Source organism: Suncus etruscus, chromosome 4 (genome assembly GCF_024139225.1).
Source record: "Suncus etruscus isolate mSunEtr1 chromosome 4, mSunEtr1.pri.cur, whole genome shotgun sequence".
Taxonomy (NCBI): domain Eukaryota; kingdom Metazoa; phylum Chordata; class Mammalia; order Eulipotyphla; family Soricidae; genus Suncus; species Suncus etruscus.
The window spans coordinates 17,976,007-17,993,452 of record NC_064851.1 but is presented as its reverse complement, the minus strand read 5'-3'; the positions used below and the strand labels follow the sequence as shown (position 1 = coordinate 17,993,452).

General features: G+C 45.1%; 1 protein-coding gene across 1 annotated transcript; it reads left to right on the top strand.

Moving 5' to 3' along the window:
* PLA2G2F (phospholipase A2 group IIF) lies at positions 1–6,007 on the top strand. Its single transcript, XM_049772517.1, has 4 exons — positions 1–40; positions 1,987–2,128; positions 2,961–3,067; positions 5,769–6,007. The coding sequence occupies exons 1-4, from the start codon at positions 1–3 to the stop codon at positions 6,005–6,007; spliced, it is 528 nt and encodes a 175-aa protein (XP_049628474.1).
* Positions 6,008–17,446: the final 11,439 nt, after the last annotated feature.

The window sequence follows — 17,446 nt, the reverse complement described above, 5'->3', positions numbered from 1 at the left end:
ATGAAGAAATTCTTCATTATTACCTTCGTGCTTGGCTGTGGTGAGTAAAGGCTCCTGAAAAGTGGGGGGGGTGTTCTACTGTCTTCCCAACTTTCAGCCTTTCTCTGGAGCCTCAAGCACCTGCGCTCTCCATATACTGATGCCCAGCAGGACTTTGCTTGTTCTTCCTCTCTGGGCTTCCATTTCCTGTCCAGACTCTGCCAGGCTACACTCTCTTCTCTGAACTGTTTACTTCTGATGCCACCTGTAAACACCCCAGGGCGCTAGGTATTTATGAGCCTCAGAGTGGCAGGCCCAGAGCTGAGTCATAAAATGGAGCTGTTTGCTGGGTTTCTGGGCATCCCTGCAAAACCTGAGTGTTTTTGTCCATAAGAATGTGTGTCTGTGCACATATATAATGTAAGTCAGGGGGTTGTACATGTGGGAAAAGACATTTAGGAAGGAATTCTGGGATGGGTCCATGTGTGTATGTATGAACATATGTATGTATGTATATATGTCATATCCTTGTATAATACATAATGTATATATGTATATATATAATACATACCCAGAGACTCTTGCATTGACTTTGGTGGTTTATGCTAGTGTGTATAAGAATGTGAGATGCCTGGTTCTTCCTCTAAGGGTGTGGCTATTGTGTGAGTGTGCCAGGAAACTATGAGACCACTCTGGGCCCCTTTCTCAGGGATGGTTCTTTTAGCATATGGATCAGAAGGGCCCAACCCCGGTTCACCCTCAACCCTCAGGCACAGTAGGAGGCGGAGGACTACACTTGCTGTTGACCTTTCCTCTGGTCTTCTCATCATATCTCTGTCTCCTTTGAGGAAAAGGAAAATAAAACAAAGTTGAATGATGCTCAACAGGAGAAATTGTTAGTTGAAGTCAGGTAAAGTGACCTGTTATTTAGAAAACCACCACTTCCATTCAGCCAAGTCGCTGACTACGGAAGTCGCCGTCTCTAGTCTGACAGTGAACACAGACTTGGTTTCCTTTGGTTGGAAGATGATATCGATGTGGGCTGTTCCAGGTACCACGTATAACTGAATGTGTATGATGTGAAAGCATACACAAACATATTGTATTGGTGTGTGCAGTTATTGTAGGTCTGTGAGTACTATAGATGTTTGTGGGTGAGTACATATCTGAATATGAGGTTGGTAACTTTGAGAGAATGCACCTACGTGCGAGGTGTGTGGGTGTGTTTGTGAGGTGTGAATGCAGGCAATTTGTAGACAAGTGTGAGTACATGCCCATGTGGGCATGCTATATGTGAGATATATGTCTGTGTAGGAGTGTATGTGTGTGATATTTAGAAGTTGTGTGTGAACTGAACGTGTCTGTGTGTGATTTTAGCTAGTACAAAAATATATGTGTGTGCATGAGGCAAATGCGGATGACTGTGTTTGAGGGTCACTCTGTATTTGATGGTGCAGTATATGGGGAAAATTGGAGGTGGGCTTGTGCGTGCGTGCATGTGTGTGTGTGTGTGTGTGTATGTGTGTGTGTGTGTGTGTGTAATAGTAGCTTTATAAGTGTAAGGTGCCTGTGCATATGAATGTTCATCCTGTGTGGGCTCAGTGGATTTTTTTCTTTTCTTGCAAAACAAAAGAGCTCATGGACAGGGGGCCCTGTGAACAGAAGTTCCCCACCCCTAGAGTGTGGGGCTAGTAGGTAAGTGGAAGTAAGATGTGGTGGTGGTGGTGGTATGTGTAAGTGCATTTATGTGTATGCAAAATTCAGGAAGACCTTAGGGAAGTGCCAGGCCCAGAAAAGTCCTCAACAATCTAAGACCATATTCTTGGGTATATCTATGACCATATATTCTTGGGGTATAGTGCTCAGTAGAAGATGTGTCATGCTCTGCTTTTTCTTCCATTCTCCTTTGCATCCCTTTTACTCCCTATTTCCTGGCTCCTGGTGTTGGGTCTTTGTGCTGGGGTGCTTCCCTGGGTGGGGAGCTCACTTCATCCAGTTTTCTTGCAGTCTTGTCCACGGCACACAGCAGCCTGATCAACCTGAATTTCATGGTGAAAACCATCACTGGGAGAAACGCCATCATGTATGTGGGCTATGGCTGCTACTGCGGACTAGGTGGGAGTGGTGAGCCCAAGGATTTGATGGACTGGTAAGTTCTGAAGTGCCTGGTTGGCTGTTGGGACCAGGTGGGGAGCAATCAGATTAGTGCTGATAAGATGTGGGAGAGGATCCTTTCCACAAAAGATTAGGCTGGGTGGCTGAGTTACTAACCCAGAATCTCCCCTACTGTTTTGGGGCCCCTCTATGGCCCATCCACCTAATCTTGGGCTGGGAGCCATTTGGACTCCCATTCTCTCTAGAAAGGACTGTAAGACATCTCCCAAACACACTCATACAGCAGCCACTGACTCGTGCTATTCTCTCTCCCCCAAGATTGGAGGGTCAGAGCACAGGGTTCACCCCCTCTCCTGGGATGGAAGACAACAGTCCTTGCTCAGTTTCCACTCCTGGCCCCACAAAGCAGGCAAGTTGGCTTTTACTGGGGCTGAAGCAGACCTTCCCATTTCCAGTTGGACGAATGCACTTCACACTGCTCCCTCCTCAAACACACTCAACCCTCCAGATCTCTGCCCCTTTCGGCCAGTACACAAAACTGAATTGAGCTTCTGCATGTGGTCACTCTCCTGCCCCCTGGGTTTAACCCAAATCCTCCCTCCCACGTGAGCTCTGCTGCTGAACCATCTGGTCTGTCTTTGCAGCTGCAGACCTGGCTCTAAGGGGCCAGATGGCAGCTCTAGGCAGAGGACAAGGAGGATGGGAGGAGAACAAGAACCTGGGACACTGAATCCTGCCTACCTGGGCAACTGCTGACAAGTCACTGTCACTCTCAGGGTTTCAGTCTGATTGTAAGAGGCTGGGGTGGGGATATCTCTGCAAGTGGCAGAATCTGGCACTCCTGCCATTCTCTCACCTGCCCCCAGGTGCTGCCATGAACATGATTGCTGCTACCAGAAGCTCTTTGACCATGGCTGCCATCCCTTTTTGGACCCCTATGAGTACACCATTGAGAACAAGGAGGTCATGTGCAGTAAGTTCCTTGTCTGCCCTCCACACCTCCAGAGCCAAGGGGAAGACCTTGTGGTGGCTCTAATCACCAACCTTCACTGTGCCAGGGACATAGAAGAAACAAGTTCAAGTGGCAGGGGGAAAAAGAAACACACTCAAGTTTTACATAAGGAAGTTCCAAATATTGCACAGGTGATGCAGTTCATGAGTCTGAATTTGATATTGCTTGTCGTATTTGGGACCTACTTATGCAGAAGCATTTTTTTTGTTGAAATTCACACAAAGCAAGACCCTTGCTTTGCCTTGTTCAAACCAGCTCCCTTGGCTACGGTGTGAGCACATCTGGCCCTGTGCTCTGATCCACTGAGCATGGATTGGCACTTGGTTCTAGCACCCATAATCCTTATGCTTATTGGGATCTGTGGGAAGGAATCTCAAGCAGTGGGCTCAGGAGTTGGTCTTCAGCCAGACTCTCAGGTGATTTTGAAACTCTCATGGTAGGGGCTGGAGAGATAGCAGAGTGGTAGGGCATTTGCATTGCATGCAGCCAACCCAGAATGCACCTGGGTTCAATTCCCAGCATCCCACATGGTCCCCCAGCCTGCCAGGAGCAACTTTTTATTTTTTAATATAATGTCTTTATTTAAACATCGTGATTACAAACATGTTTGTAGCTGGGTTTCAGTCATACAAAGAATGCCCCCCCCCCTTCACCAGTGCAACATTCCCACCACCAATGCCCTCGATATTCCTCCTCTCCCACCCCTGCCTGTATTCAAGACAGGCATTCTACTTCTCTCACTCATTAACATTGTCATGGTAGTTGTTTGTGTAGTTATTTTTCTAACTGCACTCACCACTCTTTGTGGTAAGCTTCATATCATGAGCCAGTCCTTCCAGCCCTCATCTCTGGGCATTATAATGAGCGACTTCTGAGCACAGAGCCAGGAGTAACACCTGAGTGCTGCTGGGTATAGTCCAAAAAACAGAAAGAGAAAAACAAAAGAAACTGAACTGGTGGCCAGTGAATCAGAACTGCCTCCTTTTTATGGTTCTTCCGGAGCTGTGACAGGCAGCATCCAAGGTAAGGGCTCATGTGCTGGCCTCCCCTTAGTGCTCTTGGTTGGTGCATCAGGAGCCTCCTGCTTCCCTTTCTCTCCTCATCTTACCAGACTCTAAATGTTGTCCTCACTCACATCTGACTTGCAAACCCAGCCTTGTAAAGATCTCATGTCTACTACTCCCTAAGAGCAGGGCATATATAGAGTGACTTGAAAACTTGGGTCATATAGTCCTCATATTCTGCTGTTCAAACTTGGGGTACAGGGGCTGGTTTGAGAGAAAAGGTGTCCCCTTATTAAAGCAGATCTTGGAGAGAAATCGCCCAGCCCTCCCCTGAGGGTAATGGACCAATTTAAGCAGTAATTTTCACTTAAAGTTCTGGGTTGCCCATGGGCATTCTAGCCAGGTGTGTGTGTGTGTGTGTGTGTGTGTGTGTGTGTGTGTGTGTGTGTGTGTGTGTGTATGAGAGAGACAGAGAGAGACAGAGAGACAGAGACAGAGAGAGAGAAGAGAGAGGGAGAGGGAGAGGAAAGGAGAGAGAGAGGGAGGGAGAGAGGGAGAATGAGAGACCATGAGAGAGAGGAGGAAGAGAGAGAGGGAGAGAGAGAGGAAAGAGGAAAAGAGAGAGGAAGAGGGAGAGAGAGTAGGTTGAGTGGTCAATAGCACTTTAACATATTTTGTGGTATGTGTAGCTCTTCTTTCAGTTGCTTTCCTAACTTCATGCAGAGTTTAAGAAGCCTGCACACATATTCTGAAACCAGGGAGAAAGGGCCAAAGCATATGCCTGGCATGAAAGAACCTGAATTCTATCCTGAGAGTTTCCTCCTCCCTGCCCACCATACAAGGTGTTTGGGTGGGAGCGTTATCATCAAAAAGAGAAATTCAAATCCTCAGACTCTACTAAGACATCCTGAGTCTGTATCTCTGGAGGCCAGCTGGGCTGTCTGTTTTAACAAGACCCTGGTTGTTCCAATGGCTGAGGAAGGCTGAGAATCAACCCTTTAGTAAAATAACCAGAGAGATAGTACACTGGGTAAGATACTTGCTTGCCTTGCATGTGGTTGACCCTACTTTAATCTCTAGCACCATATATGCTCCCCTGAAACCTTCAGGAGTGATCTATGAACACAAGCCAGTAGTAAGTTCTTAGCATTGGCAGATGTGACCCCAAAAACCAAACCTAAAAACAGCAACGACAATTAGTAAAATAGCAAGCAAAGAAAATCATAACAGCCACTCAATATTGCACACTCAGTCTTCTGCAGAGATCTTTAGCTGAGGTTTTATTGGCTGGATCTTGACAGCAAACTCCCTTTAGTGTAGGGAGATATATGAGTCTGTAACTAGGGATGGTAGAAAGTTGCTGGCTAGAGTGAGGAGAGTTTCTGTTCTAGTTCTACCTTTGGTTCATGGGGTGGGAGTGGAAGGTGCTAGCCTTAAGTGAATAAACTCCCTTTCTGGGCCTCAGTTTCACCAACTATGCAATGATAATGTCAGACATTTCTGAATCTCTGATTCACACCCACTGAAAGTTCATTATCATAAATTTCTGGGTCTGGTCAAACATTTCTGAGGACATAGGCCCAGGCCATCTCTGCAAGGGTACTGGGGCCACAGCCGGGACTACTGGCCTCAAAGCCCATGTGCTCCTTTCCCCACAGAGACGGTCAACGTGACGGAGTGTGACCAGATGACATGCGAGTGTGATAAGAATATAGCTCAGTGCTTCCAGAACAACCGGTACAACTATGATTATCGCAACTATTCCAACTTCCACTGCACTGGCCCCATGCCCAACTGTAGCATCTATGAACCGCCCCCTGAGATGCCCCCTGAGATGTCCCCTGAGATATTTACCTGCCCGCCACCCCTCTCTCCAGGGTCTTCTGTACTTCCCTAATGTCCTCTGAGGCCCCACCTCTGGAGGTGTTGATTCTGAGGAGTGCTGGATGGAGCAGATTGAAAGGAGGCAGATGGGGAGCTGAATTTGTCCTATGCCTCCTCCCAAAACACCTGCCCCCACAAGGCTCAGGAAGACCTGTCCCTGACTGTGCCCCCTGTACCTGTACCCTAACCCTCGCATGACTGTGCTATACTGTGAGTCCTGGATTTGATAGGAAACAGGCTTCTGGGCATCTCTTCCAAGTGTGGAAAGCCAGGATGAGACACGGAGGGCAGAGGTGCTGTCACTGGTCTTAGCTTTACTTCCTCAGCCTGACCCTGAGACTATATCTCTGGGCCTTAGAGATGTAGCTAATCCTAGTATTCTGTGACATAGGACCAAGATCACAGGCAGATAGGGGTGCTGGTTATCTCGGAGATACACAGAGGAGGAGCTTAGGTGGGATGAGGGAACCCTCAGCCAGGTTCCATCCCCAACATTACACGGTCCTCAACACCATTGGAAGAGCCCCACCAAAGAGAAACCCCAAGATACTGATCACAAGGTTCTAGGAGACCCCAAACTATCCCTCCACTCCCTGCAGAATTCCTCAGGAGAATTTTTTCACTTGAAGAATGTCATGGCTCCCAAATCAGATACAGTCAATGGCTAAACTCTGGCGTCCTGTCCAAAGTGTGGCATCAGACAGTCAGTGGGCCTCACACAAGCTGACAGGAACTGAAACAGGGTGCATTTGAAGATGCTCCCCAGCACTCTCACACTATTCCCCACCTCTAATGCTCTCTATCTACCCTGCACCATCCACATTGACCCATTCTAGGAAGAGATGCATATTCAGGCCCTTACTGCTCAAGTCACCAAGTCTCTGAGGGCTTTATAGTATTTTCCAAACTATTTTTCATAACTTTCAATATTAGAATTAAAAAAATAAATATGAATAAAATATCTAGATCATTTCAAAATAAGATCAACTCCTGAAAGTTAATTAATAAGCCTATATTTAATCTTATAGACTGCTTTCTTAATTTTTTATAGCATAGGAAAGCGAAGTATCTTTATTGTGTTAATAAAGTTAATTAAGAGGAAACTTATTTCTAAAATCTTAGATGTCATATTCAAAAAATTATTCATCATGGAGAGCAGAAAGATAGTAAAGGGATAAGGTTCTTCTTACCTAGCATGTGGTTAATCCTAGTTCAGTCATTGGCTCCACCTATGGGACCTGGATCACTAACCCAGAATGATCCTTGTGCACAGAGCCTAGAATAAGCCCTGAACACCACTAGCTATGGCCCAAAATACAAACACCAAATTAAAAACAAAGTTATTTCTTTTCTACTATAGAATATCAATAAGTGATAAATAAGCAATGATCTACTTTCTCATTTTCTTTGGAAGTTAATGTGGTTAAGGTTAAGAATTCTGATCAAGGGGCAGAGAGATTACAGGGTATTTGCTTTGCCAACCTGGGTTTGATCCATGGCATCACACGTGGTCCCTTGAATTCTCTATGAGTGATCCCTGAGCACTGTCAAAGGGGCCCCAAAATCAAGCAAAAATTTTTAAATCAATATTTAGAAATTGAACTATTCGGAATAGTAAAGAGGAAAAAAAATCTCTGTGAAAGATATGCCAAATTATTTACAATGCCAAAACATTGGAATAACCTTGATGTCTAGTAATGGATGCTGACTGCATAAAGAATTTGTGGTATTTATACTCAATGGATGCTAAGGCCATGAAAGAATGATGAAACATTTTAACAAAATGGTTGCAATGGTTGGGAGTGATTATGTTAAATGAAGTAACTGAGGAAACAAAAGACAATTTCATGCTTACTTTTCTCATGTGGAATATAAATATTCAAAATCAACCAACTACATAACACTTAGAACCTGTGAAAATGATTGTGATTTCCTGAGGGCAAGTGGAAGAAGAATGGGAGGGTCCTTGGATGGCTCACTTAAATAAAGTTAAGGAACTAGAACTTTAGAGGTGACACTTTTTGACACATAGAAGTATGTTGATGTATTCTGGAAAATGAACAGTACTGGAAACCAATTAAACTTTGTGTTTTTGAATAAGAAAAGCCTTTGAGAGGTTTCATGTTTTCATTTTTTCCCCTAAGATTAAACAAATCATTTTTCCCTAAAAACATTGGCTAAAAAAATAATTGTCCCAGAATGAAAAGAGAAAAACATAGGACAAAGTTTTTGAGTGGCTATAGAATGTTCTAGTATATTTGTGTCAGGGAAATGCTATGTGTAGTCAAGTGAGCTGAGATTGAATGGGCCTATTTATAAGGGTTTATAAAATTAAGTCAATAGTGTGCTGGCATAAAATTAGAACACCAAGCTTTTGTGGTGACTAGTCAACCTTTAGCAAGAGATTATGGAGGGATTTTCTTTACCTTTTGAGTAACTGACCCAGGGAACAGAGATCTCTGTGTTTTATCACATGTCCTAAACTATGCTAACCATCTCTCATGCTGTTGACTATTTAAAAAATTTCAGATTCCAGGCCTGGAGAGATAGCACAGCGGCGTTTGCCTTGCAAGCAGCCGATCCAGCACCAAAGGTGGTTGGTTCGAATCCCGGTGTCCCATATGGTCCCCCGTGCCTGCCAGGAGCTATTTCTGAGCAGATAGCCAGGAGTAAACCCTGAGCACCGCCGGGTGTGGCCCCAAAACAAAATAACAACAACAACAAAATTCAGATTCCTACTCAATTTTAAATGTTTTTTGTTTAGAACATTGCTGGTTCTTCAATCTTCTATTTTCTGGGTTTAAGAGGCTCCCTTCTCTTTTATCTTGCTCTTACCTTGTTTTGCTTGGATTTTTCATTTTCGACCCTTTCAAATCAAATCCTAAATGCAAATCTTGACCTTGAACAGCTTTTTCCAAAGGATCCCTGGAAAATCTCAAAGGATTTGTTCTTTTACTGAGTAAAACAAGCAATGTTAAAAATAATTCGGTTTATTTGACATGTTCAATCGCATGAAAGATATTTCAAATAAGAAGGAATGCCTGAACTTTTCCAGCGTTGCATTTGTACAAGTAAACTTTTTAATATAAATATTTAAACACTTGTGTGAAATTCATAGAAACTTGTCCTTATTGTAATGCTGAGTCATACTTCTAGTTAAATTATCTCAATCTGTCCTGACAGAAATAACTGAATTTCCTTATTAATAATGTCGTAAAGAACCCTCATCAAGTCAGATTAAATCTCTTGTCATTCACCTTTAATCTCCACTGATATTGTTCTGAACATTCCTGCAATCTATGAATGGCTAGAATGTGCATCTTCATCAGCTAAGACCAGAGACTCATGGAAGGGACATAACTCTGGGGTACAGGCTTCTTCTAACAACATTGAGTAGGGATTTCCGCAACTAGTAGGGAAACTTATGGGTTCAACAAGCTGTTAACTCTAGCCTTCCTTGGCAATGTAAGAATTAATTACCTGAGAATAAATTAACTGAAAAAGGGTGATATTGATTTTGCTAGAACATTGTCGATTGGGGCCAGAGTGATAGCACAGCTGTACGGTGTTTGCCTTGTACTTAGTCAAACTGGGACGGACCCACCCAGGTTCAATCCCCAGCATCCCATATAGTTCCCTGAGCTTGCCAGGAGCGATTTCTGAGTGCAGAACCATGAGTAACCGCTGAGTGACACCAAGTGAGGCTCACAAACAAAACAAAACAAAAAATAGAACATTACTGGTTCTTCCATCTTCTATTTTCTGGATTTAAGAAGCTACCTTCTCTTTTATCTTAAGCAATTTATTACTTATGACAATTTAGTATATTATGCTTATAAATAGAAATAAAAACATTTTTTCTTTCCCCTCCTGTATTCCTTCAAAATTGAAATATCTTATGGAGTGCTTTTCTTTCATGGTGCTATAATTATTTGCATAACGTCAACAAGGGTCAGTTATCTTAAAGCAGGACCTAATTGAAAACGCTGGTTAAATTATCATGACTTTGACTAAAATATCCTATTTGAGACTGATGTGCCTAGAATCCAATTGAATGAATTAATGGGGCTAATACTTATAAAACTCTCTTAGAAACATTCACCTCGTATCTAGTTTCCAGTGATCTCAGTCTTACAGCTGAGAAATTTCCTGGTAGGAACAGAAGGCTTACATCATGGGTAGCTGAATAAAAGAAAAATGTACCCCAATCTATAAGTATTTTTTTAAATCTAACAGTGAGTTCTTGTCTTGGCATCATAACAAGAAGCTTTTATTTTTATTTTTTGTTTGGGGGCCACACCTGGCAGCTCTCGGGGGTTACTTCTGGCTCTGCACTCAGAAATCACTCCTAGCAGGCTCGGAGGATCATATGGGAGGCTGGGAATCGAATCCGGGTTCCAGCAAAGCAAATCCATAAAGGTTTAGGTAGGACTGAGCAGATGATTCAAAGGATTTCTGTGTGTGTTTTGCATGCCAGAGAACTTAATTCAATCCTCAGCCCTACATGGCTTCCCGACATTGCTGGGGGAAACCCCTGAGCAGTGATCTTGGAATAACTCTTGAGAACTTGTAGGTGTGTCATTCCAGAAAGCAAACAGACAAAAGTCCTATGTAGTCAGTTATTGTCTTTGCTGCCATGTGCACGGAATCATGCCAAACTGTTGTGAATAGACGTACTTTGCAAGGAGCAATCAAACAGAACACACAAGGTGGGCCAGAGAGGTAATACAATTGTTAATGCAGTCGCCTTGCATGCAGCTGACCTGGGTTTGATCCCCATCACCACATGTGGTCCCCCTAATCCTGCCTGGAGTGATTTCTGAGTGTAGATCCAGGAGTAAGCTTTGAGCATTGGCAGGTGAGACAATCTCTCCCCCCAAGAAAATTCAAAAAGGACCATTAAAGATGGGAAAGATTGTACAGAGGTACATGCTTTGCATGTGGTCTATCCAATCTGACCACTGACCACATATTGTTCCTGGAGCACTACCAGGAGTGATTTCTGAGCACAGAAAAGCCTAAATATAAAAATAAAACAAAAAGGATGAGGGTCAATTAGTGTGGTAAATGTAAAGGTAAATGTTAAGCTTCAATGGGAAACAATTTCATAAATTATTAATCCAAGACCTATCTACAACTCTCCAAACCAATGTTTCTCGCTTTGCTCCTACCCTCCTCACATAGCTGTCAAGACTCTCTAAGATGCCCTGTGAACTTAAAGAGACATGTCCATGCTTTTCTCAGAGAAGCAAACATGATGGGGACCTGAAGTACCCCCATTGCAAATCAGCTGCACTGGGCTGTGCTACTGCTTTTGCATCACTGGAAGGGGCTTAAGCTCGGCTCATAGGGATCATAGCAGATTATCCCCTGGGCTCAGAAACTCTGCTCCCATTGCTTGTCTTTGTTTTTCCCTGGTTTTCATAGAAACTTTATATGGATGCCTGTGTTTCACCAGCCTCAAACTTCCCGCAGAGTCTCTGCCACTAGATTTTTATAAACTGTTTTGTGTCTCTTTTGTACAACTGTGTACGTGTGTTTGTGTATTGGTGTTTGGTTTTTCTAAGGACATCTAGCTGCACTCAAAGATCACTCTAGAGGTGTTTAAGGACCACATAGGGTAGAGAGGATCAAATCTAAGCTGACCATATGCAAGACAATCACCCTACCTGTTGTACTATCATTCCAGCCCCACAGCCTGGGGCTGGGGCTTCTGTATTCACTCTGCACCACCCAGCTTTAACAAGAATCCAGCTACGTTAAATTCAGTAACTCCACCCTCCCTCTATATTGAATTACATTTTGCTTCACCTGCCCCAACTACCCAGTTAATCACTGATCATTGCCCTGACCTTACTTCTGCAAGAATCCTAATGAATTGGTTACCAGGAATCCAACTGCTCTCTTTGGATTTTTCCATATACCAACTGGTACCCTATCCTGCTCCCACAAGTCATTACCCTCCTTATGTGATTCAGAACTGAGAACTGAGTCCTGTTTGATACTAAGAACTCTTTCCGGGGCTGGAGAGATAGCATGGAGGTAAGGCATTTTGCCTTGCATACAGAGAATGGTGGTTCGAATCCCGGCATCCCATATGGTCCTCCGAACCTGCCAGGAGCGATTTCTGAGCGTAGAGCCAGGAGTAACTCCTGAGCGCTGCCGGGTGTGACCCAAAAAAAACCCCAAAAAAACAAACAAACAAAAATAGAACTCTTTCCCCTTATGGAAATAGATCTTGAATAACATCTATTTTTACCACATTAGCTTCTCTATTTTCTACAATACCCTCTCTGCCCAGGTCACAGTTACCTTTCTCCACCCCTGGAGAATGTTCATCCCAATTTCCCAGAACCCGCTGAAGTGGCCGCCAACTCTTTTCTAGAACTCGAGTGACACCTAGTGGTCACCACAATTCAACCCTTACTGAAGCCTTGCACAAATTCTGTTCCTCTGCTCCTGGCTCTAAACACAAAAGTATCCTTCCCCTCGGTAATGCTCAGGAGGATGCTTCGGAGGGCCAGAGGAACTGATGAGCAGCAGCAGCATTTGATTTTATCCTTGCCAATCCCACTGCCTCTCTACAGGAGCAGATGGATGCAATGCTGACTTCTGCTACTCCTGGGCAGATTCACCTTGAGCAATTTTACTTTGACCTTGACCTTGAGTACATGACTCCACCCTCTGCCTCCTGTTTCCCCTACTCTGTCATGTGGCCATGAAGGAAGAGTGCACTGTGAAGGTGGAGGATGAAAGGAGGTCATGGATGTGAATTCCCCCAGCAAGGCACCTGGTGTGCAGAATGGAAAATTCCATTGTCCCAGCGTTGGTAACCAGTGCCCTGGGCTAGCATGTTGGGCTACAGGCCCTTGGGGCCAGATTGGCAGATAAGCAACAACCATAGAGGGCAGGAAAGAGGACCTGGGGAATTTGTGTAGGAACATCCTTTCTCCATGGAAAGCAGACAGAAGCAAAGCTGTGATTTAGCAAAAAAGAAAAAAAAATGTCTGCTACATGTAGAAGCAAGTGGCCACAGGAGAGAAGGGAAGGAGGAAGGGAAGGAGTCCAGATTGTTTTATGGGTACTTATCACCTCAAGCCCCCAGACAGGCCCTGGCACCTGCCCAACACAGGTCTCAGCGGGGCCTGGGAGCTACCACTACTGGCACAAGGACTGAACACAGAGGTGACCCTTTATCTCCCTCGAAAGTACAGGTAGTCTGGCTATGAAGGTGCTAACTGTTACTCCTAATCACCACCACCATGACAACCACCAACTTCCCCCCCTGGAAGCAGGCATGAACAATACAATGCACAAGGCCTTGAAGGCACTCCATGCTCTTCCTGGACAGGAGCTCCTGGGTTGTGAGCCTTAGGGCACAGGAAGAAGAGCAGCATTTATTCAGCACCTTTCAACTGCTGAGCACTGTGCATGGAGCTATGTATGTGCCCACCAGGGTTAATCCTCTCAGCATCCCTTTAGGAGGGTTGGGAATTGCCTCATTGGGGAGAGGAAGATCTAGGCTCTTAGTCCAGCATGGAACACCAATCCTAAATTTGAGTACCAATTCCTAGCCTTGCCTTCTTTTGAACCCCTCATGCTGTAAAAGAGGGTTAAGTTTAAATTTAGGAGATAGGGCTTAAGTGCAGGCAGTCTTACTTGCCTTCTAAAGCTCTCTGTTTTCACCTGTGAAATGGGGAAGAATAACTTCTGGGCTCCCTGTGATAAGCCCAAGGAACATATGGAGAAAGAATGCCCAAAGTGATCCACAAAGACAGGGCTTTTGTTCCAGGGACAAGACCAGGGGTTGGGAGTGGGTGGGGTGGCAGGAGGTCTTGTTCAAAGTTAGCATCTCTCTACTGCTGGCCCTAAGAAAAGGTCTCTCTGACCTCTTGTCCTCTTACTTCCTAGCTCCATCCAGCCTCACTCTTGCATCGCACTATCCCCTCTCCAGTCCCGAGGATGGCCCATCTGCTACCTATTATTCCTTTACTGCCTTTACTCAAGCAAAGACCTAGCCTTGCCCCTCCAACTCCACTCAGCCTCCAGCTCCAAAGTGCTTGCTCTGCTCTCTGCCCCTCTAGCCTGTTTCAATCTCCACTCCTGGTAGGGCAGGGGCTCCCAGGCTTCCTCTTTGGGAAATATGAATCAAAACACACAATTCTGGTTTGACCAGATGCAGAACCTAGCCATTCCTTCCGTGGCTAGCAGAACATCTGGCGTTACCCACCCAGTCTTTCTTTCCCAGGTTCCTTTTGCACTACTGAGCCTCAAATCCCTGCTCTGCAACCAGCAAACTGGATAGCCTGAGCCAGCTCTACCCCTACTGAGCCTGACTAACTGGGGACTTTACCAGTCTCTGCCTGTAGGGAGTGCAGAAGCCCAAAAGTAATCTGGGTGCAGAGACCCAGAAGTAATCTATCTGGGCCTGATGAGAGTTCAGAGCCTGTGAGCTGTATGGTCTAGCTACTAATATTGGAGTCATCTGGATTCCCCATCTCCTTCCTCAGAGCCTCAGGGCCTAGGGCACACCCTCAACCCCAGCTCTTTGCTGTCCAGATCTGTTCCTGTACTTCATTTGAAGTGTTTGCATATCCCTAGCTGAAATGTACTAGAAAGAATGCAATCTGTCTCAATACCAGAGCTCCTGCACAACAGAGCTGCCAGAACCTCACTTGGAACATTTATACACCTGTAGCCTCACACAGACAAGGTAGATGCTTATTGCCACAGAGCCATTCTGGGTGTGGTTGGGACTTCCACCACACATCCTGATGCTTGAATATCCCAGGAACCACCAGCCTATGCACTCGTGACCCACAAACCCAGTCACCTCACTTCCCACTGCACCCCAGATGGCTGCCCTTTCACGGCTCACTGCCACACCCATGTCACCACATGCCACACACCTCACATCTGCTTTGCACCGGCTTTGCAGACACTCTGGAAGTGTGAATGGAGGAAGGAAACCCTGTGGCCTGCTCAGCCACACAAAGTTGGCCCAAAGCAGTGACAGCATTGGAGGGAGGCCTGAAGCCCAACACTGCTCCCTTCCCCAAGAACCTGATGTTTGAAACCCAACTAGATCTTAGGAAGCACAGCTGATGGCAATTGCAGCCAGATGTATAAAACAACATCAGTTCTCAATCTTGTAGAATGCAAGTGTCCAGGGCAAAGGGAAAGAACATGACTAAGTCTGTAGCATTGCCAAGCTGTTTCCTGTGTGGATTCTGCCGTTCCTTTGGCCCATGATGGTTCCTACTGGTGAAAGTGGAGAGTTGCTTAGAGCTTTGGGAATACCCCATCCTCTCAAACCACAGTTACCAAGATGGAACCCATCCTTTTAGGAGTGCCCATGTGGTTCTCATAGGCCTGGTTTTTCTCTGCTTAATTTACTTTGTCTCTCTAAAAGCAGTGCTCCTCCTATCCCCATTTTGAGCTACTTAAAATCTTCCTTCATAATCCATTCTCGTATGACTTCACATCATTCAACATAGGCAACAGTGATGGAGGAAAAACTGGTGAAGAACAAAGATTATTGCCTTCCTGAGCTTACATCATAGTCTGGGTAGATGATGGATCTGAGTGACCATTTTGACAGAAGAAAGATCCAGAAGGGTAGGCTCATGAAGGCAGGAAATGCCAGGGGAAGCAGCAGAACTGAGCAGAGAAAGGTGATGGCTAAATTAGTTAAGAAGGCGAGACTCCAGGGGCCAGAGAGATAGTAAGATACTAAGATAGTACAAGGCCTGCAGATTGATTGCTGAGTTCAGTGCTCTGAGCATTTCCAGGTGTCCTCTATCTCCAGCCTCCTGCCCTTCTTTCCCCCACTAAAAAAATAAATGAAAGAAAAAAAGAAAAGAAAAAGAAAAGTGAAATTCCAGAGGCAGGACTAGGCTAAATGTGAGCCCTTTCTAGGCAGAGGGAATAGACAAAGTAGCCCCAAACTGGGGTGCTGTATCAAGGACAGTGAGAGGACAGGGCCAGGGGTGAAAATGAGGAGTTCAGAAGCAAGTCAGGGAGTCCAAGTTAAGGAAGGGGGTAGATGTGAGGGCTTTCGGAGATGGGCAGGAGCTTTGGCTCTCATTCAGGATAATAGGAACCTACTGGGAATGTGAACCAAGGAGTGATGTGGTCAGATGCCAGGCATGGGGCCAGCCAGCTGTTGTGTTGGCGGTTACAGAGTCCAATGCTGACAGCTTGAGGACAGGATGGCTCGGGTCACCCGCGTGTGAGGTTATGGTAATCACCAAGGTGGGGACATACTGTCAGAGTGTAGCTTTTCCCCATGTTGCTTATTTTTTAATATGTATACTTGCCTGAGCTATTTTATAAACACAGAATCTAAGTATATTTTGAAGGTAGTGTAGACAGATTGGGCGTGGGTGGTGGGCTCTGAAAAAAAGACATGCAGGTTGTGAGGGGGGAGGCCAAGATGGATATGAGCCTCTCACATAGTAGGTGGGAGGCAGAGCCACTGGCCAGAGCTTGTGTTGACTCTCCATCATTCGACCTGGAACCCCACACACCCTGTGTGCCCTCCCCAATTCCTTTCAGTTCTCAGAGGAAGTGGCAGAGTGCAGCATTTCCCTGGGAAGCCCTGACAAACCTCCCAAACATTCCCAGGGTTCTTAGCCCCCAAAACAACCCCAATGCCAGCATTTCCCCAGCTAGCTTCACAATCTGCAGTTGATTTGTTCCCCCTGGTTTGACAGCAACTTGATTTTTGCTGCATTTTTATTTTCGGGGAAAAAAAAAAACTCACCAGAATCCACCCTGGTCAGATCACGTTCATATTTATTATAAATTTAACTCAGTGGAACCAGGGACTGGGAAGTTTGAGAAGTTCAGTCTCTCTCCCATGCTCTATCTCCATTTCTTTGGTATTCCAGACCCTGATGTCCAGTGACAGCAAGCGGTCATGCTGTATTGTGATTCTAGAAAATAAGGTAGCACTTTTCCATGAGAGGCCAGAACTCAAGCCAACAAAAAAAATCACTTCTCCATGAAGACATAAAGGACTATGATGAGGATACCTGTTTTTGCTCCCAGCTAGATCTGGATTTGGGACCTGCTCCTCAAGTTCACTTTTCATTTTGACTTTGGCTTTATGAATAGAGCTTGAGCCTCCCACTTCAGGGACACATATTTGGATAGGTGAGACATTTCCCTGAATTGCCAGCTTGTTTCCCAGCATGCCCTATTCTCAGAATGCAGCATCTATTTTTCTCTGTTTATGGTGCAGGGATTTTGTCTTTTCATGTTGTTGATCTCTAGCCCCAACTTCCCCCTCTCTAGTGATGAGTAACAAAGGAGCGCCCTAGGCCTGGAGAAGAAGTGAGAGCTACAGGAACCAGAAACTATTGGAGATGGGAGAAATTTTAAAATCTTTCTCACAAGAGGTCTCCAGAGTAGGGGCTGGCCAACAGATGACAGGTGACCTATGGCTTCT